The sequence below is a fragment of the Anopheles darlingi genome, chromosome 2, assembly GCF_943734745.1.
Source record: "Anopheles darlingi chromosome 2, idAnoDarlMG_H_01, whole genome shotgun sequence".
NCBI classification, from domain to species: domain Eukaryota; kingdom Metazoa; phylum Arthropoda; class Insecta; order Diptera; family Culicidae; genus Anopheles; species Anopheles darlingi.
Window position 1 is genome coordinate 81,086,057 of NC_064874.1, and position 23,918 is coordinate 81,109,974.

The 23,918-nt window shown below is 47.0% G+C and overlaps 5 protein-coding genes across 11 annotated transcripts in view; 3 read left to right on the forward strand and 2 right to left on the reverse strand.

The window, feature by feature from the left end:
- LOC125949877 (cuticle protein 16.5-like) overlaps positions 1-512 on the reverse strand; it is a 570-nt gene extending 58 nt beyond the window's left edge. Inside the window, exons 1-2 of the mRNA XM_049677311.1 lie at positions 450-512; positions 1-356 (exon numbers count right to left, since the gene is read on the reverse strand). The exon at positions 1-356 is cut by the window's left edge and continues 58 nt beyond it. Of these exons, the coding sequence (XP_049533268.1) occupies positions 1-356; positions 450-455 (362 nt within the window). The 5' untranslated portion in view covers positions 456-512. The remainder of the gene's footprint in view (positions 357-449) is intronic.
- A 1,245-nt stretch (positions 513-1,757) lies between these two features.
- LOC125959570 (shematrin-like protein 1) lies at positions 1,758-2,338 on the forward strand. Its single transcript, XM_049692396.1, has 2 exons — positions 1,758-1,771; positions 1,844-2,338. Exons 1-2 carry the CDS (start codon positions 1,766-1,768, stop codon positions 2,336-2,338), a joined length of 501 nt encoding a protein of 166 aa, XP_049548353.1. The 5' UTR covers positions 1,758-1,765.
- A 322-nt stretch (positions 2,339-2,660) lies between these two features.
- Positions 2,661-5,813, reverse strand: LOC125949878 (cuticle protein 16.5-like). Of its 2 annotated transcripts, none has more exons than XM_049677312.1 (2): positions 5,755-5,813; positions 2,661-3,074 (listed from the first exon to the last, which is right to left on the reverse strand). In XM_049677312.1, the coding sequence occupies exons 1-2, from the start codon at positions 5,758-5,760 to the stop codon at positions 2,661-2,663; spliced, it is 420 nt and encodes a 139-aa protein (XP_049533269.1). In that variant the 5' UTR covers positions 5,761-5,813. The 2 variants fall into 2 exon arrangements, with proteins under 2 accessions (XP_049533269.1, XP_049533271.1); XM_049677314.1 differs by lacking the exon at positions 5,755-5,813 and adding an exon at positions 3,168-3,222.
- A 2,030-nt stretch (positions 5,814-7,843) lies between these two features.
- Positions 7,844-9,049, forward strand: LOC125949854 (ribonuclease P protein subunit p30). The gene is made up of 4 exons (XM_049677285.1): positions 7,844-7,973; positions 8,041-8,150; positions 8,213-8,631; positions 8,700-9,049. The coding sequence occupies exons 1-4, from the start codon at positions 7,892-7,894 to the stop codon at positions 9,031-9,033; spliced, it is 945 nt and encodes a 314-aa protein (XP_049533242.1). The 5' UTR covers positions 7,844-7,891; the 3' UTR covers positions 9,034-9,049.
- A 169-nt stretch (positions 9,050-9,218) lies between these two features.
- LOC125949808 (uncharacterized) overlaps positions 9,219-23,918 on the forward strand; it is a 55,176-nt gene continuing 40,476 nt past the window's right edge. For 4 of the 6 annotated variants that reach the window (XM_049677174.1, XM_049677178.1, XM_049677179.1 and 1 more), the window contains exon 1: positions 14,232-14,381. The gene's annotated coding sequence lies outside the window, so the exon portion shown is untranslated. Of the gene's footprint in view, positions 9,293-14,231; positions 14,382-23,918 lie in introns of those variants that run through there. The other 2 variants (XM_049677177.1, XM_049677175.1) reach the window with 2 other exon arrangements.

Genomic DNA, 23,918 nt, shown 5'->3' on the forward strand with positions numbered 1-23,918 from the left:
GCAAGAGGAGCCTCATGGATAGCTCCACGGATAGCAACAACATAACGAGCCTCCTTCTGGGCAACGACAGCAACGGCTGGCTGAGCGACGACCGTTGGGGCGGAGTAGGCAATCGGGGCAGCATAAGAGATAGCTGGAGCGGCATAGGAAACGGTTTGCGCAGCATAAGAGATGGCCGGAGCGGCATACGAGGTAGCATGAGTGGCGTAGGTGATCGGTGCGGGAACAACATATTTCGGGGCAACATTCTGCTGCACAACTGTGGTCTCGGGAGCCGAGTACACCACTGGTGCATGATGGACAATGCCACACTCAGCAACAACGGCAAGAGCCACCATGACTACAACTGCGATGCACTTTATGTTGTAAGGGAGAAAGCATATGCGGATCAAAATTCAGTTAAACAGATTCTAATATTTTTAGCAACTGAAACCAATGTATTTTCTTACCTTCATGATTGCTTTTAGGGGTTTGGGTTTGGGTGAGAGGATAGATGTGATCTTGTTGATGATCGTTTCAATTCTGATTGATGCATGAATCAGGTCTCCTTTATATACGGAATCAGGTGTATGGATTTATGTTTCACGATACATGCGAAACAACAAAGAATCGCCGAAATGCTCAAAAGAACACAAAAAACCAACCGCCGAAGATACGTGAAGCAACAGCCGCGAGCTGAAAAGTGAACGCAACACCAACACAATTTCAAAATCAACGACAGTAGCTTAGGTTAAAAGCAATGCATCGTACATCGGAGCCGGTTTATTAGAACCACATTAGTAACATTTACAATACATATTTGGCAACTGGAGCAGACGAAAGATACTTGTTGTATCCCAGACCATATCCTCCATAGTTCCACAGTCCAGCATCGACGACATTGGTAGCGACGACTGGGGAAACGAGCTTGTTGTATCCCAGTCCATAGCTGTTATCGATCACTTTGGTGGAGACGACTGGGGAAACGAGCTTGTTGTATCCCAGAGCATAGCTGTTATCGATCACTTTGGTGGAGACGACTGGAGCAACGAGCTTGTTGTATCCCAGGCCATAGCTGTTATCGATCAGTTTGGTGGAGACGATTGGGGCAACGAGCTTGTTGTATCCCAGGCCATAGCTGTTATCGATCACTTTGGTGGAGACGACTGGAGCAACGAGCTTGTTGTATCCTAGAACATAGCTGTTATCGATCACTTTGCTTGCCAGAACGGGAGCGACCGATGGATACGAGACAATGCTCTTGGCTGCTGGATAGCCACCGTACAACGAAGGATAAGCATACTTGTCTACCAATGCGGGCAGACCATAGGATGAGCCAGTCAAACCGGAAGCGTAACTCGGATAGGACAGTACATTATCGTATGGCAGGTATGATGCTTCGGTGGCAGCAGCAACAGCAATAGCCACAATTGCGATGAAGAACTAAGAACAGAGCAAATAGATTGCAATGATTAGAGTCCCAAATCATTGGTTGCACAGAAAATGATTACCTTCATTTTGGATTGATTTTTGTTTGTGCTATTTGATTGTTGATCGATGAAACACTGAAGCTAAACTGATAGTGAAATTGATTCTCGAGGCATCTTTTATAACGACATCAACAGGAAGCTTCAAAAACGAAAGGAAGGCTCTTCATGAAGGACTTCCGGACTCAAAACAGCTGACGAACCACTATAAAAGCAGACGGTCTCCGTTCGAATAGTCACAGTTCATTTGCAGCAGTTTGCGATCGCAACAAACAATCGACGCTCATCCAACTGAAAACATGAAGGTCAGTGTGGCATCACGACTCCGGCTAATCTGAGAAAATGTTTCTAACATAGTATTCTGATTCTTCTTTCAGGCCTTTATTGCGATCGCCGTCCTGGCTCTGGCTGCCATTTCCAACGGATCCTATGTTCCAGCTGTTCAGTCGGTGCTCCCGTACGCCTACAACTCTGGACTGTATGGCCTGAATGGGTATGACGGACTTGGCCACTACTCTTCTCTCGGTGGCCTGGGATACTCGTCGCTCTTGGACCATGGACTGTCTTATCCGTACTCGACGGCGCTGCCATATGCTTCGGCTCTGCCATACTCTGCCTACAACAATGGTCTGTACGGTTACTACGGATCGAAGTATGCGCCGACCGTCGTTCAGGCCAACGTCAACACTCTGAAGACGGTGAACTCGCTGGGACTCTATGGCGGATATGGTTTGGGACACGGATACGGTTATGCATACATCAACTATCTCCCAGTCGCTCATGCTGCGAAATACGTTGCAGTCAACCCGGGAGCCGTTCATGTGGCCCCACTCCCAGGACATCTTGTCAACCAGAAGTCGATTGTAGCCTAAATTGTTCCCTTCGTGGATATGAATGTGATATGAAAAATGATCTGTAAATAAAGACTCTTAGCAATATTCAGGCCAACATCTGAATCATAAAATTGCAACATTTATTGCGTTTATGTTAATACGATAATTTCGCACTTCAAATATGTTAATTTCACGAATGATGTGGCACAACAGTTATAAATCATTTTGTTTCGATGAAATATAGCATAATTTGAAACGTCCTTGACCACAGACAATTAGCAAGAGATAAAATGAAAGGCATCAATTTCAGTTTCAGTTGGTATCATCAACTTATTTTATTTGATCAATGTAATCATTTGATTTACAGCGTTCCTGGAGCAGGCTCGACGTTCAGGGATTGCTGGTTGACGGCATGTCCTGCAAGAGGAGCCTCATGGATAGCTCCACGGATAGCAACAACATAACGAGCCTCCTTCTGGGCAACGACAGCAACGGCTGGCTGAGCGACGACCGTTGGGGCGGAGTAGGCAATCGGGGCAGCATAAGAGATAGCTGGAGCGGCATAGGAAACGGTTTGCGCAGCATAAGAGATGGCCGGAGCGGCATACGAGGTAGCATGAGTGGCGTAGGTGATCGGTGCGGGAACAACATATTTCGGGGCAACATTCTGCTGCACAACTGTGGTCTCGGGGGCCGAGTACACCACTGGTGCATGATGGACAATGCCACACTCAGCAACAACGGCAAGAGCCACCATGACTACAACTGCGATGCACTTTATGTTGTAAGGGAGAAAGCATATGCGGATCAAAATTCAGTTAAACAGATTCTGATAATTTTAGCAACTGAAACCAATGTATTTTCTTACCTTCATGATTGCTTTTAGGGGTTTGGGTTCGGGTGAGTGGATAGATGTGATCTTGTTGATGATCGTTTCAATTCTTATTGATGCATGAATCAGGTCTCCTTTATATACGGAATCAGGTGTATGGATTTATGTTTCACGATACATGCGAAACAACAAAGAATCGCCGAAATGCTCAAAAGAACACAAAAAACCAACCGTCGAAGATACGCGAAGCAACAGCCGCGAGCTGAAAAGTGAACGCAACACCAACACAATTTCAAAATCAACGACAGTAGCTTAGGTTAAAAGCAATGCATCGTACATCGGAGCCGGTTTATTAGAACCACATTAGTAACATTTACAATACATATTTGGCAACTGGAGCAGACGGAAGATACTTGTTGTATCCCAGACCATATGCTCCATAGTTCCACAGTCCAGCATCGACGACATTGGTAGCGACGACTGGGGAAACGAGCTTGTTGTATCCCAGGCCATAGCTGTTATCGATCACTTTGGTGGAGACGATTGGGGAAACGAGCTTGTTGTATCCCAGGCCATAGCTGTTATCGATCACTTTGGTGGAGACGACTGGAGCAATGAGCTTGTTGTATCCTAGGCCATAGCTGTTATCGATCACTTTGCTTGCCAGAACGGTAGCGACCGATGGATACGAGACAATGCTCTTGGCTGCTGGATAGCCACCGTACAACGAAGGATAAGCATACTTGTCTACCACTGCGGGCAGACCATAGGATGAGCCAGTCAAACCGGAAGCGTAACTCGGATAGGACAGCACATTACCGTATGGCAGGTATGATGCTTCGGTGGCAGCAGCAACAGCAATAGCCACAATTGCGATGAAGAACTAAAAACAGAGCAAATAGATTGCAATGATTAGAGTCCCAAATAATTGGTTGCACAGAAAATGATTACCTTCATTTTGGGTTGATTTTTTGTTTGTGCTATTTGATTGTTGATCGATGAAACACTAAAGCTAAACTGATAGTGAAATTGATTCTCGAGGCATCTTTTATAACGACATCAACAGGAAGCTTCAAAAACGAAAGGAAGGCTCTTCATGAAGGACTTCCGGACTCACAACAGCTGACGAACCACTATAAAAGCAGACGGTCTCCGTTCGAATAATCACAGTTCATTTGCAGCAGTTTGCGATCGCAACAAACAACCGACGCTCATCCAACTGAAAACATGAAGGTTAGTGTGGCATCACGACTCCGGCTAATCTGAGGAATTGTCTCTAACATAGTATTCTGATTCTTCTTTCAGGCCTTTATTGCGATCGCCGTCCTGGCTCTGGCTGCCATTTCCAACGGATCCTATGTTCCAGCTGTTCAATCGGTGCTCCCGTACGCCTACAACTCTGGACTGTATGGCCTGAATGGGTATGACGGACTTGGCCACTACTCTTCTCTCGGTGGCCTGGGATACTCGTCGCTCTTGGACCATGGACTGTCTTATCCGTACTCGACGGCGCTGCCATATGCTTCGGCTCTACCATACTCTGCCTACAACAATGGTCTGTACGGTTACTACGGATCGAAGTATGCGCCGACCGTCGTTCAGGCCAACGTCAACACTCTGAAGACGGTGAACTCGCTGGGACTCTATGGCGGATATGGTTTGGGACACGGATACGGTTATGGATACAACAACTATCTCCCAGTCGCTCATGCTGCGAAATACGTTGCTGCCAACCCGGGAGCCGTTCATGTGGCCCCACTCCCAGGACATCTTGTCAACCAGAAGTCGATTGTAGCCTAAGTTGTTCCCTTCGTGCATATGAATGTGATATGATCTGTAAATAAAGACTCTTAGCAATATTCAGGCCAACATCTGAATCATATAATTGCAACATTTATTGCGTTTATGTTAATACGATAATTTCGTACTTCAAATACGTTAATTTCACGAATGATGTGGCGCAACAGTTATAAATTATTTTATTTCGATGAAATATGGCATAATTTGAAACGTCCTTGACCACAGACAATTAGCAAGAGATAAAATGAAAGGCATCAATTTCAATTTTTAGTTGGCATCATCAACTTATTTTATTTGAATAATTTAATTACTTGATTTACAGCGTTCCTGGAGCAGGCTCGACGTTCAGGGATTGCTGGTTGACGGCATGTCCTGCAAGAGGAGCCTCATGGATAGCTCCACGGGTAGCAGCAACATAACGAGCCTCCTTCTGGGCAACGACAGCAACGGCTGGCTGAGCGACGACCGTTGGGGCGGAGTAGGCAATCGGGGCAGCATAAGAGATAGCTGGAGCGGCATAGGAAACGGTTTGCGCAGCATAAGAGATGGCCGGAGCGGCATACGAGGTATCATGAGTGGCGTAGGTGATCGGTGCGGGAACAACATATTTCGGGGCAACATTCTGCTGCACAACTGTGGTCTCGGGAGCTGAGTACACCACTGGTGCATGATGGACAATGCCACACTCAGCAACAACGGCAAGAGCCACCATGACTACAACTGCGATGCACTTTATGTTGTAAGGGAGAAAGCATATGCGGATCAAAATTCAGTTAAACAGATTCTAATAATTTTAGCAACTGAAACCAATGTATTTTCTTACCTTCATGATTGCTTTTAGGGGTTTGGGTTTGGGTGAGTGGATAGATGTGATCTTGTTGATGATCGTTTCAATTCTGATTGATGCATGAATCAGGTCTCCTTTATATACGGAATCAGGTGTATGGATTTATGTTTCACGATACATGCGAAACAACAAAGAATCGTCGAAATGCTCAAAAGAACACAAAAAACCAACCGTCGAAGATACGCGAAGCAACAGCCGCGAGCTGAAAAGTGAACGCAACACCAACACAATTTCAAAATCAACGACAGTAGCTTAGGTTAAAAGCAATGCATCGTACATCGGAGCCGGTTTATTAGAACCACATTAGTAACATTTACAATACATATTTGGCAACTGGAGCAGACGAAAGATACTTGTTGTATCCCAGACCATATCCTCCATAGTTCCACAGTCCAGCATCGACGACATTGGTAGCGACGACTGGGGAAACGAGCTTGTTATATCCCAGGCCATAGCTGTCATCGATCACTTTGGTGGAGACGACTGGGGAAACGAGCTTGTTGTATCCCAGGCCATAGCTGTTATCGATCACTTTGGTGGAGAGGATTGGGGCAACGAGCTTGTTGTATCCCAGGCCATAGCTGTTATCGATCACTTTGGTGGAGACGACTGGAGCAACGAGCTTGTTGTATCCTAGGCCATAGCTGTTATCGATCACTTTGCTTGCCAGAACGGTAGCGACCGATGGATACGAGACAATGCTCTTGGCTGCTGGATAGCCACCGTACAACGAAGGATAAGCATACTTGTCTACCACTGCGGGCAGACCATAGGATGAGCCAGTCAAACCGGAAGCGTAACTCGGATAGGACAGCACATTACCGTATGGCAGGTATGATGCTTCGGTGGCAGCAGCAACAGCAATAGCCACAATTGCGATGAAGAACTAAAAACAGAGCAAATAGATTGCAATGATTAGAGTCCCAAATAATTGGTTGCACAGAAAATGATTACCTTCATTTTGGATTGATTTTTTGTTTGTGCTATTTGATTGTTGATCGATGAAACACTAAAGCTAAACTGATAGTGAAATTGATTCTCGAGGCATCTTTTATAACGACATCAACAGGAAGCTTCAAAAACGAAAGAAAGGCTCTTCATGAAGGACTTCCGGACTCACAACAGCTGACGAACCACTATAAAAGCAGACGGTCTCCGTTCGAATAGTCACAGTTCATTTGCAGCAGTTTGCGATCGCAACAAACAACCGACGCTCATCCAACTGAAAACATGAAGGTTAGTGTGGCATCACGACTCCGGCTAATCTGAGGAATTCTCTCTAACATAGTATTCTGATTCTTCTTTCAGGCCTTTATTGCGATCGCCGTCCTGGCTCTGGCTGCCATTTCCAACGGATCCTATGTTCCGGCTGTTCAGTCGGTGCTCCCGTACACCTACAACTCTAGACTGTATGGCCTGAATGGGTATGACGGACTTGGCCACCACTCTTCTCTCGGTGGCCTGGGATACTCGTCGCTCTTGGACCATGGACTGTCTTATCCGTACTCGACGGCGCTGCCATATGCTTCGGCTCTACCATACTCTGCCTACAACAATGGCCTGTACGGTTACTACGGATCGAAGTATGCGCCGACCGTTGTTCAGGCCAACGTCAACACTCTGAAGACGGTGAACTCGCTGGGACTCTATGGCGGATATGGTTTGGGACACGGATACGGTTATGGATACAACAACTATCTCCCAGTCGTTCAGTCCGGAAAATACATTGCAGCCAACCCCGGAGCAGTGCATGTGGCCAAGGACCTCTAAAATATCAAATGTCGGACCGACTTTCTAAGGTGTATTAATTGAATAAATTGACGATAGTCAGCAAAAGTTTTCATATTTTAAGTTTATCGTTCCACTCGATTTAAAAGAAATCAGTTTGCGCGCCATATACGCTCGTCTGTACGTACACTAAATCGCGTATGTGTGCAGCAAATCGCAAGTGTGTGTGCGGCATGTAACTCCCAAGATTCGAACTTTGGCGTGTAAACACAAAATAACTGAATTTGATTTATTCCGGGACTTTGCTGAATCCCCCGGGCAATGTCGTTCACCCCCACGTGCGTTCTCTGTTTGTTTATTTCGGTTTAGTTTGGAATTTGGAATCATGAATAGATATACCGGCTTTTCGGATTTATGTATTCCCAATAGTAGTGATTTAAGGAATATTATACGGGAAGCAATTGATTGTAAGCTTGCCTTGATCTGATGCCTGGTTGAATGAAGTTAAAAATTATTCGTACTCAAATCTTTCAGTAGGATATCGGAATCTGGCGATCGAGCAAATCTGCAACCTTTGTCGACCGGAGGAAACCAATAAAAAGCAAGATCCTATTCCTCCGGTCGTCAACCTGAAACTCCTGAAGGTAAAATGAAAAGAAAAATAAAGTAAATCGTTCGCCATTACTCAGTATTTCCTTTATCCTAGGACGAATTCGGAGGTCAGATAAAACTGCTCAACCGATTAACGGTCATCTTTGCCGATGCATCGGTTTCGCTCGTGCTTAACAAATCGCCCAACCTACGTGCATATAACCTGATTGCCGCTCTACCGACCAATGAAACCAGCTTCCAGTATGCGTGCCAATCGATGGCCTGCGATATCATTACCTACAACAGTGCATCCATCCAGAGCAGGATGAATCGCAAATTCTACTATCTCGCCGTAGAACGTAACATTGCGTTCGAAATCAAGTATGCACCCACAATCGTGAGTTCGACGGATCGCAAAATGACGATTGAACGATCACACCGGTACCATTCGTATGGCAAATCGAAAAACGTGATCATCTCCAGCGAAGCCAAGAATAGCTTTCAGCTTCGCAGCCCATACGACATTGCGAATCTGTAAGAGCTTTTGTAATCAATTAACCGATCAAACAGCGTTTATAATGATTTAACTTTTCTAATCACAGCGGGCTCATCTTTGGGCTGAGTGAGGAACAATCGAAGGAATCGATCAGGGGCATTGCGAATCGCGTGTTGCTTTCAGCGGACGGTCGACGGTATGGTAAAGCAGGCGTGTTACTAGCAGTTCGGAGCAAAAAGCAGAACACGGTCGATAGTGACGATTACTCCGATACCGAGCTGGAAGAGGATCTCAGTGCTAGCAGCGATGAGGACGACGGCAACGAAGCCGACGCAGCTGGAATGATGGAAGCGGAGGGTAATGATGTTGATGAAGATGATGATTCGGTAACAATGCAACCGCCGGCAAAAAAGGGAAAACAGGATAAAATGGATGAATGAAAAATATAGCAATCAAAACTGCAGAAAAAACCTTTATTTTGAGAAAATGAAACGCAACCTTTCCAGGTTCTACCTACTATCCTGCATCCCAGCGACGTTTTTCCGCGAGCGAGAGGGCGACTGTCGCTGGCCTGTTCGCACAGTGAAGCAGGCTCGCTCTCGCGGCAGAAGAGACCAAACGCGCTCGAGGAAGCGCAGATAAAAATCGTATCGATGAGAAGAAACAAAATGGAGGTGTTTTTTAATGGTGCGTAATGTGGTAAGGGCGATTGCCTTGTAAAGTGCAGCTTTCGGAAGTGATTCTGCCAAGACGCGGCGTACTTTCTGTATTGTGGTAGCTGAAATGTGATTTTCCTATCGGCGGGTTTATTCAAGCGGAAAAATGAATGACGAAAAAAGTGATTGATTTTCTTTCCGTGGCGTTGGTCAGTGGTAATGCGTGTGTTCGTACTTCGTATGACAAGAAGAAGCGGCAACGACGTCGGCGAAGGTGTTTGCTTCCGGATTTTGGCGAATGAATTGCTGTTATTTCGCGTCCGGCGACATCGCCCTGCTTTTCATAGCTTGCAGCTATTATTTCTCAAACTTTTCCTTCCGGTCGGTTCCTACGTTCGATCGGTGTGTCGTGGCGGAGGAAGGGGTAGTTCGCGGTATAGAAGAAGTGTTTGAGGGAAATGTGCTGCGTGTCTTCTCCGCCGCTCGGAATTATGGTGCTGCGAGAAAGGGAAACATGATGAGATGTGCGGTGCAAATCGAATTTCATTAATCCATACATTCTGGGCCGCCAAGGAAAAAGGTGGTGTCTCGGAAATGATGTTTGGGCGTGTGTTAGTGCGCGCGCGCACGTGTGTGTATGTGTGTATGTTTTATGGTTGTGTGCCTATGTGCGTGCGCGCTCTGGATCCGTAGTTGAGTGAAAATGATGCCGAAGGAAAAGAGCAATTGAAGAATGAAGATGATTACCAATCTCCAACCCTCCCCCTCCATCCCTGCTCTCTAACTTTTGCCAACCGTGTACTGATGCCACCAGCTATTAGGCGTCATTCCCAGAAGCCAGGATTGTGAAAGGTTGAAACAAAATCCCAGCCAACCCCACTTACGAGGAATTTTACATGGGTTAAATGGAGAAGGTATTTGCGAAGAAAAGAAAGAAACCGCTCATCGATAATCAGCCGACATCGATGTCGTAGAGCCCATACCCGGGGTTGATTCCGTGGCGCCGCCGATTTGACCAATGGCCGAATGGCGTTTGAAGCGCAGAAAAACCTATCAAACCAGTAGCTAGAAGCTAGTCAATCAAAAGAAGCCGCAGAATGAAAAACATTGTGGCCGATCGTGAGACGGCGTTGGTGTCGCCATAGCCGCCTTTGTCAAAGATAAAAATCGACGGGCTAGCGGTAGCGAAGCGAAGCAAGATGGAGGATTTGCGCCCGTAGGAGAGAGAGAGAGTGTGTGCGAATTAAAATTTCGCTTCAATTGCAATTAGGAGTGTGCGTTGTATGTGCGGTGTGCGGTGTGCGGTGTGCGGTTTTGAATGGTTTGTATGCGGGCGCCCAACGGGAGGCGGAGGATGGACAAGCGATACTCGACCGACCGAATTCAGTTTATGCCCCCGAGAAGCCTGACAGGCAGCTAAGAAGCGGAGGAAAAGAAAACACTGGAGCGAGGGAGAGAGATGATGTGAGAGCGCCAGCAGAAGCGAGAGAGCATCGCTTTGAGTGGATAGCATGAAGAACCGCGGCCGAGGAAGAGACTATTTCATCGAAGATGTAGTACGAAAGAGCGAGCATAGAGAAGGACGAACAAGAATAGCAAGAGGAGGCGAATATGTAATGCAGAAGCTAAAATTCAAGGTGCAGGCTCTCGAGCCCGTAAACCGGCGAGCCCTTCTTCTTCGTCTGCCACGGTGTGCGTAGCCGTGAAGCCCTCTTTTATCGTCACATTTTAAGCGATACAGCGATGCTCTCTGGCTTATGGACGTTTTCCTGTTCTTTTTTTTACCTCGCTTCTGCTGCTTCAGATTCGAGTGTATTAATGTTCTTGCTGCTGCCGCCTGTCACCATGCATTGGAAGATGTTCCAATAGCACCGCTTATCTTGCTTGCTCTCACCCTTCACCACCCGAGCGTTCGCTGCTTCTTTGCTCTGTCCGGTTGTGAGCCTGCTGCGGGTCATTCCGTGAGATCGTTCTCGCTATTTCGCTTTGTCTAGCGTGCGTTCGATAGCATCATTACGTTGGCCTCCAGAAGCACCGGAATAGCACACCACTACACGTTCCAACCGGCAACAATCGAATCGTATTTAACAAGCAGCGCAACCCCCGTTTGTTCGTGGATCCGGTGTGTCTGCTGGCGACACCACCATTCGCGGTGGTGAATTTGCGAATCAATTTGCTTATGTGATGGGCACTGAGCTCTACATTTCGCTTCTTGTGTCGCTTCTGTTTGTTCACCTTTCGATTTGCGACCCCTTTGAGTTATGTGGATATTGGCGATCCACGAAAGATAAGACCGATTGGAAAGGCAAACGGTTACCGATAAGACGCAAAAAAGGCAACATAAAACGGTGTTGCCGGGCCTACCAACTTTTCGCTGACCAATGGACAAGAGGATAAATGTCTCCAACGTTCAGCAAATGTTGTGGAGAAGCGTGAAGAAGATAACAACCAGCAGCGCATAGCAGTCATATTGCAGTCCCGCAATTGCTTTGACTCAAATGCGCCACAGCCAGAGCCAGAAGCAGTGCTACACCTGCTTAGGTCCCTCGCAGCAGACCGGTTCGTAACCGAGCTCTTTGCTTGTCCGCGTTGATAGTTATGGGGGTAGAACAAGTAAGCTGAAAAAGAAGAAGACTAGGAAGCAAAAAGCGAAGAGAATCGTAAGTCTGAGTTTGCGTGAGAACCACTTAAAGAAGATTCAAGCAAATCGTCCCCAATCACTTACCGGTTGGGACGGATACGAATTGTAGCCGTGATTACTATGAGTGAGACTCGCGGTTGTCGCTACTTATTAAGATATTGTTGTTCGCTGGCTCCCTGGGTTACATCTATAGATTTATCATACAAAATATTAAACGATTGGTGACAGGTCCGAAATCGATTGACATGTCCCGTAATCGTACAGGTCATGGGGCGTTGTAGTTGTGTAGTAACAAGTAGTACGGTGGGAGGGGGTCTCTGGGTTGGCTTGGAGTGTGCATACCTTCGACATGCGTATGTGTGTACTGCCTTTGGGACGGACGGGGTTAGTTCAAGCTCTTGCACTAATATAGTGAGTGTGTTGATTTGCGAACGCGCGATGCAAAGCAAGCCAAGCCGACGTTTCACTGTGACCGTTACTAGCTTGTGTTAAGACATCTATCGATGTTTCCGGTGCTATTGAACATTGTGCTGTTGAGTTTCCCCAAGCGATGAGGTAAGTCTATTATTTTAAGAAATATACAAATATTATCATAATTTGGTTGCGATGTTTGCATGGTGTTCAGAAATTTCAGATAACTTGCTACTAAAGTCCACCATGGATTTTAAAGATTGATTTTCAGTAGTTTCCCAAAAAAGATTCATGAACAGTGTAGGTGCACTATGGGGAAAAAATGATTATCTTCCAATGGATTTCGTAACTGTCGCTCGAAGCCACAATTATTACTAAAAATCAATAAAGAAAGAAACATGATCTGAAACACTAACTTCATGCGCATCATTGGCAGTCCATAGCAAACGAACAACATGTGCGCATCTTCTTTAACTGCCCTACAGTTCTGACCCGTACGTATAGTATCCTTTGATATTGGTCTACGACATTCAACTACGTAGCACAAAGCATGCGCCGACCAAGTAATATAAAATGTAGGTAAACTCACGAGAAGGCCTACAATAATGAGCGTTATGCACGTAACATTGAAGCCGGGGAGACAGCAGATAATGCTGTTCATCTCAAATCGCTCTAAACGTCTTCAAAGGAGCTTGGTCGGAAAAATCGGATCGGTTTATTTTGGACAAAACCTTATCGATTCGCCGCCATAGTCGAACTCCACAACAGTAGCATGGCGAACGTGGATCGGCGCGTTGAAGTTGATCGCGAATCGCGCCCCCAAAAAAGAAAACATTCATGTTACAACAGGGGCAAGCATGTGAAGAAGCTGCCCCAGATGGTCGTTATTGGCCACACAGTAATATGGAGTAAGAGCATTTTTCGCGCTTGCTTTGCCATCTCCAATTACCGAGTGAATTAGAAATTGTAGCGTTTCCTGTTGGTCCCAAGCCGGATCAAACTGGTTTCGTTTTATTGAATGGCAAAGGAACGGATAGGGAGAGACCGAGAGAGAGAGAGAAGGAATAGGAAGCGACAGAGATCAAGGTTAGTAAAAGGCAGCCGCGTCAAGATGCGGAGAAGTGATGTGACACGACGTGTTCAATTGGAAAACTAGCACCATTTTCATCTTTATAATTAAACATTATTGAGAAGAAGTAGTGGAGCCGAGCCTATCAGCCTGGAGTGGTGGGGATGGTCAATATTCAAAGTGGGGAAAAATAAGCAACCCCTGAACGAGGAAAAAAGGTATTTCAAAGAAAAGTTTGGTTGATAATTATATGCAGTCTGTCACTCCGTTTTCCGGGTTTGGGGTTTAGTTGAAGCGGTTGTTGTATGCCGCTTTAATGTTGGTAGCATTGGGCCTGTTTGTTGAACGGGACTCATTCGTACACCGCTACTACTACACCAGCAGCCTTTCTGGAAGTAGTTGTGAGGAGCAGAAACCGAAACTTCTCTGGGCCACTTATCACACGCACACACCATTGAACCGTCGTTCGTCGGCAGGTTTATGTTTTGTTGTACCGGCTTCGGGAGTTGATCAGTCGAACGGTGTATACTGTATGAGGAATGAGTTAAATACCATTGGAATCAAAGTAATGGGTGCGTGATAAATCGATAACGCCCTGTCGCGCCAAAGAAGACTCGGAAATTGGGAGAAACGGTACAAAAAGTGACTTTCGTAGCCGTAGACACAAAAAATGCAAACTCAACTAGCGGCTGTAAACAGAGTTCGCTCAGGTGAAATTCTTCGCCTGGACGGATGTGTAAGTGAGAGCGTCCAGCGGTCTCACCATCCCATTCCCATCCTCTCATCGCGCGCGTGTCTGTACACGGCTGCGCATCGGTGTGCGTACGGTGGCGGATGACTTTTCGCTGCTTGCCGTGTCACTGTATTTGGCAGTCCTTCTCGAACGGGTTCGTTAATCGCACGCACTCCTGGGGTCGCCCAACGCGAACCGTCGAACCGAGAGATGTGGTTCTTCGATACCAATCGAAGCATCCCCATTTCTGGTGGTTTGATGTGATCCTTCGGAAGAAAGTAAGCATCCTCGTTACGGTTACGGTGGCCGGCGCTGTGGCCAGTTGTGAGCAAAACGCGCTATACACGGGTGTGCAGAGTGTCGATGAAAACAATGGGTGACTATGATAATGGCGTCGCAGCAGCGGGAGGAGAGAACGTCGTCGTCGTCGCACCACCTACTATCATCATCGCCATCATCATCGCCGCCATCATCGTACCGTCCTCGGCAGGGACCTCGTTCCCCTCGCGTGTCCTAGCTCTCGGCACTCTCTGGCGCTCGCTCATGCGTTGCATTCTCGCGAGAAGTCAAAAGAAGGGTGGCGTTCCGGCCGATAATGGCAGTTCACCTCACCGATGACCGTGTCCGTGTGTTCTCGGGGTCTCTTGGACCCACCAGACGTCGCTGATCGAAGAAACGGAAAATTGAATGTCGGGAAAACTGTCTCTTCGTTTGCTCTGGTGTCGTATTTTAATTTCTGCCTGGCGCAGCATTTTGTGGTGTTTATACATTCGTTCTGTACTTTATGCTGGCGATAATTGCATTTGCGATGGCTGGCATTTGTTTAAGTTAAGTTTGTTGTTCACGTAAAACCCTTCATTTGCGATGCAACAACATGCACGTCATCGGAAGAGTTGCGATTTGGATGTGAAACTTGTGATGTTCAGTTCAGTTAAGTTTAGTTTAGTGCTGCTTAAGAAAGGAGTAAACGAATCATTCTCCGTTAGTGTTGCATTTATCGCCAATCCTTTTTGTGTGTGTGTTCGTATGTGTGATTGCGGTCGGCTAATTGTCGCCCAAGAGTGCAAAATTAGTGTACTTGCTCTCAGGCGCTCTCTCCCACTCTCTCCCGTTGAATCTCACAAGTGTAACCTTTCGGAAAACACTCCTTCTGGTGACAACCCATGTATCGGATCCAAAATGATGTGGCTTTGTAGTACCTTTTGTCATGTTTTTTTATACAAAGCTGTCGAGTGTTTTTATTTTGGTTAATGTGCATCTAGAAAAAATAAATGCAAGGTGTTTTTACAATCTGCCCATTGGCAGTAGATTTTACGACGAAATTAAGCAGTTTAACATTTAATTTCATTTTGATTTCACCTGCGACTACGACCGGCAGAACGTGGTTCGCCAAAGAAACGCGAGCAAAGAGTTGACCGTTCAAGAAATCCGGTTTTATTAGTACTATACTTCTTCGATTCTTCTCTTCCACCCCTGAGTTGTGGGGCGGTTTTCGTATTCGGAGCGGAGGCATGTTGGTCCACCGCCACCCCTGGAACAGCGCCAGGCCAGCACCCCGAGTAAAGTGTATGGGAGAGCAGCCAGCAGCATGATGATTGTGGGGTAGCCCATTAATCGATGTTCTGCTGCTACTTCACACTCGTTTTCTCTGCTGAGTTGGCAATGATATTTGGACTCGTTCAATGTGCTGTCGTGAAGCGAAACGCATGTTAGTAAGCATTGATTTGCACATTTTTTCGATTCGATCATACTTTTGAGTGGGATTATCGAGATATAGTTAGTGGCGACGCGGATTGTGTTCAGAAGGAATGTTGTGTCTGCAAAAAATTAAGCCATTTTAAATGCTGCTGCATTTTAAAACTGAAAATCTTCCGCGTGTGGGGTTGGTTCGCGAAAATGCGTAAGTGCCGCGAGCGGCCGGGATCGATTTGCTCTCATACCAGCTAAACTGCTAGCCAACCAAGCCAGTAATCAATTGCCTAGTTTAACCCTGGCCATCCCTCGTGACGGTGTAGTGGCTGTGTGTTTGTGTGGTGTGGTAATGTAAGATAGTTAATTAAAATGATGAATCATGTGTGAATTTAAGCAAAAAATCAAATCCCTATGGGATCCTATGACGGTGCCGTATTCTGTGCTTTTGGAAGCAGAGGGTTCCTATGATTGTGTCGATTCGTGATTTAGGAGTAGCGTGTTTGCCTCATGCTGGTGGAGAAAATCCAATCGAAAAATCACAATTTTGAAATGGTAAGTTTCTTTAACAATTCAGTTATGCACGAAATTTATACAAATTCAGTCAGTACACAACCAACGGCGAATAGGGCATAAGAATATGTACTTCCTTTAAGACGCCACATGAGTTACGAGTTTTCGTTGCTTTTTGAAAATATGCTCTGTCTCTGTTTGAAAATGTGTTCTGGAAGAAATATGTCGAAATTCTCTCTTCCTTCCGGCAATGGAATATACAGAAAAAAGTATACATATCATCCCCCCATTCCCTGGAATGGATTGCTCTTCAGCTCTTGGATTTGTTGGAAAATGGGAAAAAATCAAAATTGATCAATGATTGCTGCGTGCTTGGGGAGGCTATATGTAAAGATGTGCTTTAGTGCCGAATGCGATATATCGAGACGGAGGAGGGCCCACTAGCAGTGTTACTGTTTGGTTCGGTCTTTTCTGCTGTGTCAATCATGGCAGTGTGGCCGACGAGCGCGCTCTGTACATCAGACAACCTTCGGCAATTCATACGAAGGGCGAAAGTATGCGTGTGCATTTGAACATGGAAGCTGCCACTGCTGCTGCTACTTGGATTGAGGAGAAGCATGTCCACGTAACCATCGACGTGCACTATAAATAGAAACAATAATCTTTTCAATAGAGTACACGCTACATTCCGGGTTGCTGCGCGGTGTCGCCGACAGGGAGAGCAAAGGACGAGTTTGCGATTACGGTTGAACCAACCAATACCCGATTCGTAACTATCTGAAAAGGGTACATTTTTTACCTATTGGTGATGGTCTCAATCTCGGGAATGAGTTCGGCAACGTATTCCCCTTTACATGCAGGAAAGAGCTACCTGTCCGTCGTTTCCCATCCATTTGTTTCCAAGCATCAAACACTGTGGTGTTTGCCAAAAATGATTTTGGATTTGAAGTCATTTCTTGTGCGAAACGAAGCAGGCAGCACGCCGCCGTCGTCGTCGTGTTGATACGCCATGCGTGAACTGCCCGTGAGCGCGAATGTGTGTGAGAGCGCCTTCTTGGACGGCTCTCGCGGTCGCAAGTCGCGATTGACATGATGGTTTTTGAGTATTGGTGCAATGGTGGCGATAAGACATGACACGGGGGGGAAGGAAAAAAAGAAAAACAACACAAACGCCGTCCGTTGGTGGGTGTTTTAGGAAGGGGTGAAGGGGGTTTGGCGGAGGTAGAGGGAGGAATGGATGAGATGGAAGGCGCTTGTTTTTTTTTTTTATTCCTTTGGCCGCGCTCCCTTTGCGCGCGTCTCTTATATTGGGTTAAAGGAATTGATGGGAAGAAAAGGAATGTAGAGAAACAGAAATCGGTGACCGGTTACACGACCGACGACGACCATTAGCAGCAGACTCGGCAGCAGCAGCAGCTAGCCGGCGTGCGCTCGCGTCCAATGTTGGTGTCTTCACCTCTATCTTTCTCTCCCAGGCGTCTTCTTACGTACACCACGTTCGCAACGAAGCGAAATTACGGATCACAGCTATAGGAGGGGGGGGGGGTTGAAGGGGGGTGGGGGGGACGCTGACGACGACAACGACGACGACGGTGAGGAAGCATAGCGCTGCGGTGTCTTCTTCTGCTCGTTACTCGATTTGCCTTTTCCGAAAGTCTCTCTCTCCCCGACATCCCCCATCTTCCCCCCTCCCCCCAACCGATTCCCCCTTGTCTCTACCACTATGTGTCGCTGATGATCGGCCATTTTGTTTTGTTTGCGTACTCGTTTGTCCATCCGAATGGGTTTTTGCTGTACAGCCCGGCTCAAAAGTATGCTTTTGTGTCCGCTACGTGGTGCGGTTGGTGTACATGCGAGTTTCCAAAACATAGAAAAGGAGTTTTTTTTATGTGGTAACGCAATCGACTCTCTATTATTTAAAGCATGCAAATTTGTCAATTAGAGGCTAATTGTAATGTACCTCCCTAATGTGGTGCAATTAGTGTTTGCATCCGATATTTCTGTTTCCTTTATCGCGTTTCTCGATGAACGTTCGTTGTACACCTTGTCATATCGTTTGTCTCGATGACATGCACAGAAAGGAAACAACATCTTTGTTGGGAATTGTATCGTCTACTACGATGATACTAATGCTACGAGCTTTGGCAATTGTTTTGTTTCAACTGCAGCAGCTTATAGCTACGACTAAGCCACGACTAAGTGGTGATTACGAAATCCAACAATGTCCTAACGAAACGGCGGAACGGCCGTCAACCAACCGCGCGGCTCACTTTTGCGGTTCTCTAGACTGTCTGTGTTTGTGGAGCCCAGCCCCTCGCCACCGCAAACACTGCCTTTTACGCCCTATCAGACAAACCCGTCGCTGAGATTGATGCTGTGCAAAAATATCTACATCGTGTTTTTCGATGGCAACCGATTTACCGTCATCGTTTTCGTCGTGGTCGTTGTTGATGGTTTTTTTTTTTTAAGTGTTCATGGGAATTCCGATTTCTTTTAGCGGTACAAAACAACACACCATCAGAACGACGCACCAATAACGAGCATCATGGATTCATTTGCAGAGCGGCGCAGTGCTGCCAACATTCGGTTTCGACTATCTGGGTTGGGCTTAGCTGGGTTGCCCCCTGGGCTCTCTGGGCACTGACATGTCGTCGCATCGTCGTCGTCGTTGTCGTCGTCGTCTGATCGGCAAACCAACCACCAATACCGGCAAGAAGACGAGAGCGAATGTGAATGCGGATGTCATTAAAAGTCTCTCTATCTCCTCCTGTGCTGTACATCTGCTGCTGCTTCGTATGCGGCGGATCGATATATATCTGTATCTTTTGGGATTGGCACGGGTCAGAAGGCAGGCACCACAACCCCATCCCCCCCGGGCGTGTATAGTGCAAGCGAGACGGAAAAAAATGGAAGGTGACCAACAACCAGCAGCACAATATGTGTGTGACGGGGAGCGACATATATGAGTTTATGGGGGGAAACGCGCATATTCGTCATATAAGCGATTGCACAAACGTATGTAATAGCACGAACAACGGATTGTGGCAGCAGGGTAGTGGAACGGGTTCGATCTCTGTTCGGCTCTGTGACGACGTAGTGTTTGTGCGTCTGTATGATGATTTGGTGACCGTTCGATAATACTGTGACCAAGGGTGCTTGTGGCGGAAAGCGGGTAGGGACAAAGGCGAAAAACATGTTCTCGAACATTGTCCAGGAAAAAATAATTTAATGCTTTTCGTGTACCGTGCACAGGTTCATTGCAATGTATTTTTTCTGTCTCTACGCAGGCCATATAGAAAGCGACCCATTCTTGGGACTTTATGGATTGCCAACAACAACAAAAACTCTTTCCTTTGACTATGTGTTGCGTTGGCAAAGTTGGTCGATAAGCAGAGATCCGTTCCTGATTCATTAGCATCTGTGGTAACAAATCGCGTCGAATGTTCTATTTTAAGAAAGAGCTATGTGCTGCCGTGTGTCGTCGACCGGCATTATGATGATGAAGCTGATGATGAACGACGGCGATCAAGCAACGAGACGACGATTCTACGGTCCGCATAGTAACTCACTTTTCCGACGAACAGTTCAGTCGGGTGCGGATAATATTTGTTTAAGCGATACCCAGTGCATAAGACGAGACTTTGTTATGCATCGATCTTGGCTAAAATCGTAATCGTAATCGTTTACTTCGATCTTCCTGATGGTGATGAGTTCTATGAGTGAAACCATTCCATCAATAACATGTTGTATTTCGTAGCGTCGATTCTACAATTGCCAAAAGGTGATAAAGAATGAGACAAAAGACGAATAGTTTTGAGATAAGGTACGCATTACATGAACATTAACTCTTGTTAAAATAACAGATGAACTTTGTTTGGTTGAATGATTTGTTATCGGATTGTAGTCTCCGTTTCTCTCTCTGTCTCGCGCGCTCATCACCTGATAGTGAATTGCGCCTGCTTAGTTGTAATAATTTTTCGGATCCGTGTGTGCTGTGACGTAAATGTGACGTTTGCAAAGCGTTGATCGCTCACCAATCTCACCACTCACTACTCACCTCCACCACCACCAATCGAATCGTCGATTCATTGCATCGAATCCGTTCGAAAGCACCCAAACCAGATCAATGAGAGGAAGCTGAAGCTAAATGGCAAGCACAGGGAAAATGAGGGACCACATTGCGATGCAGTCACACACGCACAGGTTCGGTGTTCCGCCGCCAATGTCGCACTGTGGTGTTGTGTAGTATACGGTAATGGCGTCCGAGAGCAGGAGCGCGCGCGCGCGCGCGCCCGAGTTCCCGTGTGTTATTCCATGCACGCGATCTTTGCACTTGGTGCGTGACTGTTTCTCGTGTGTGGCGTTTCTCTCTGACGTCAGCAGCAGCTGATACACTAGTGCCAGGCCAGGAGAAGACGGGCAGCTGATGTAGAGTGGAGGGCTCGGCTGGTTGACTAAGGTGGTTACTGTTTTCAAGTTTGTTTTCTCTGTTGTTTCCACCAACACTCGTCTTCACCACGCTTCCTGCTGGCATCGTCGTGTGGTGTGCTGTCAAAGTGTGCGCCTACGACCTGTCATGTGATGACGGGGTGAAGACGACGGCGACGACGATGGGAGGAAATTGTTCATCAGCGGCCACCTATCATCACTTCATCTTCCGTGGCTGAGAGTTTAGTGTCTACCAAAGCCCTAGCGACCTCTAGCGCGAAGAGTGAGAGTGCACGATGGACACGGCACAGGCACGAGAGCGGGACAGAAGAGCCCCTCATCATTATCATTATCATCAACATCAGTATGTGTGACAATACACAAATACAATCAACCTCAAGAGCGCGTCCCAAAGAGAGAGCAAGAGAGATAGAGATAGAGAGACGAGAGACGAGAGACCCTTCTCGCCAGACCAGGCCAAACGTGACGCGGAATGAAAAGCATCAACAAAGCCAGCCAGCCAGCACACCAACAGCACAGCCCCTATGACTGTCGTTTGGTAGGCGGCGAAGGAGGAGAAGGAAGAGGAGGAAGGATGGTGGAGGAACGGATGGACGGACGCACGGAGGAGTCAGCAGTCTCGCGCGCGTCGGTCGTTCCGTGTACCCAAGCCGGCGAGGCGATTGACCTGAAACGACCTTGACCTCACTTCGTGCTTGTGTGTTTGTAGGATTTTTAGTGGGCTGCTGCCGCTACAGGCAGACAGAGCCAGAAGAGTGGCAGACACCAGTCAAGCAAACGCAGCACCACCTCTGCTGGTCTGCTGTGCGCGCTGTATGTGTGCTACTTGTGTATGTAGGGCAGCCAGGCAGCCAGACGCGACGAGCATAGAGTAGTGGCTCCAGTTCCCACTTCCCGCAGTATAGAATCACCACCAGAGATCGACTAGAACGCGCTGTTGCTGCTGCTGGTTCGTTCGATCGATACGACGACGCGTGTCCTCCTCGAACACACAACCGAATACAGCGCTCAGAACGACGATATGGAGCCCGTGAAATGACGAGAGGAAAGTTGGTATAGGACACACCACCAGGCCAGCGACTGGAGCTTTGAGAACAAGGAAGCACAGCAGGTGCAGAGAGATAGCAAGGAACACTCTTCTTACTATCCTCTGCACTTCATCTGACGATCGGTTGCACTGTCTCTCTGTTTCGGGGTTGTGTTTTGCCCTCGGTAGGTTTTGTTGGCCATGCTTGGCGAAGCAGCGTCAAGCAGGGTCTACACTTCCTCTAATGGCAACATATTTCCTCATACAACGTCATCAGGTTGGGGCATACCGTCCACGGACATCGCAGACTGACTGCTGGAGCGCTTCCTTCCACTTTCGATGCCCTGAAGGACGATACGCTGGTGGCGCGTTTTGTGTGGTTGTTATAGGATGGAAAGAGGAAGACAAGAGAGAAAGAGAGACACACTCACAAGATTCTTGCGGCGGGAGGATGACTGGAGTAGACTGAACCCAGACAGCGCGTGTTGTTTTTTTTTTGTTGGTTAACGCGAGGTTCGGGACGACCACAAAACACATTCGACGGAGTTCCCTGATGCTGCCTGTTCGCATGGATCGATGATCAACGCTCGCTTGCGTCTGATGTGTGTGTGTGTGTGTGTGTGTGTGTGTGTGTGTGTGTGTGTGTGTGTGTGTGTATGTGTGGTGTGGTGTGCGTCGGCCTGAGATGAAACTCGTGAAGTAGCGACACGCCGCGTTCTGTGGTGTTCTGATGTTGCTTATGCCACGTCCACATGTATGTGTATTTGTACGGGCTCAATGAACGCTAAGCGGTGGCTGCCGGTCACGCACACCCGGCGTTCGTCCCGGTGTAGCGACTGCGGCGGCGGCGGCGACGGCACAATCATCCCTCGTTGTCGGTGTGTGCGTGTGGTCGACAGATGCCGGCCGGAGGCGGCATGACCGTAATGTCAGCGACGCCGCGCCGCACGCCTTGGCTTACTGGCTGGCAGGCAAAACACTGCGCTTTTCCGTGTTTTTCGGTATTCGAGTTTTTTTTGTCTATTGTTTGTACACAATGGTAAAGGAGGAATATCGTACTTGGCTTTATCTGACGCAGATTCACGGAGTTTCAAAAATTTGTTAGAAAAAAGAGCGAAATCTTGACTTACACTAAGGCGAACGCTCGATCAGCTGCTGCTGGCCGTTTGAAGTGGCCGCAGCAGCAACCTGTCACATCTCTGATGGCAGTTTTTGACCACTATTATGTTCTATACAGGGCCATGTTGTGAGGTATTATTTTGTCCGTGAAAGGAACCTTATTCGACATAAATAATGCAAAAGAGCCGGGTGATTAAATGATCGTGAGGGAACTAGAAATTAGCTGTGTCCATCTCCAAGCCATCAAAATGTTTAAGATAGTTTGCTTCGGTCGCAGAATTATTGTGGTTCTTTACAAGAGTGTACTCTATATACACGCGTATATAGAACCATTTCGCGTACATTCTCTTCCCCTCTCTCGCTTTCTCTCTCTCTCTCTCTCTCTCTCTCTCTCTCTCTCTCTCTCTCTCTTCCTTTCTCTTTTTATCTACGTTCTTTATCCTACGTGAGCTTTGCTTTCCGAACATGCGCGCAAGGTTGACGTCAGCCGAATTTCGAACGACCAACCGTTCTCATCCGAAAGACGGGGTGGGTTCTTGATCTCATTACACTCCTCTACTGCTGCTCTGATAGTTGGTGTGGGAGGATACAGAAATAAAGGAAAAAAAATGACATTTCTGACCATGATCGTTGTGTCATGCACACAAGCAAACGAGAATTACACGTTCGTTGGTTAGTTGGAGTAGAGGGTGGTGGTCTCTCTATAGCTTGTGGGTTGGGTTTTTTTTACTTAATTAGAAAAAGTATGCTTTAGTAGTTTCGATCAACGGCAATAATGTATAGAACTCTACCAACAACGTTGATGGCGCGTCCAGATTTTGTACCAATTTGTTATCCACCAACGGTTACGGCGGTTGTAAAGTAGATCCTATGAAGAAGCTAGCTTCGCTTTAAAGGTGTTTGTGTCGCAGAAAAGTGCGACATATCATCATGCCGCCTCCTCCCTTCTTACGTTATATGTTTCAATCTCTTACGCAGCTTTTGGTTGCTTTAGCAGATTTACGATTCTTCCTTTTAT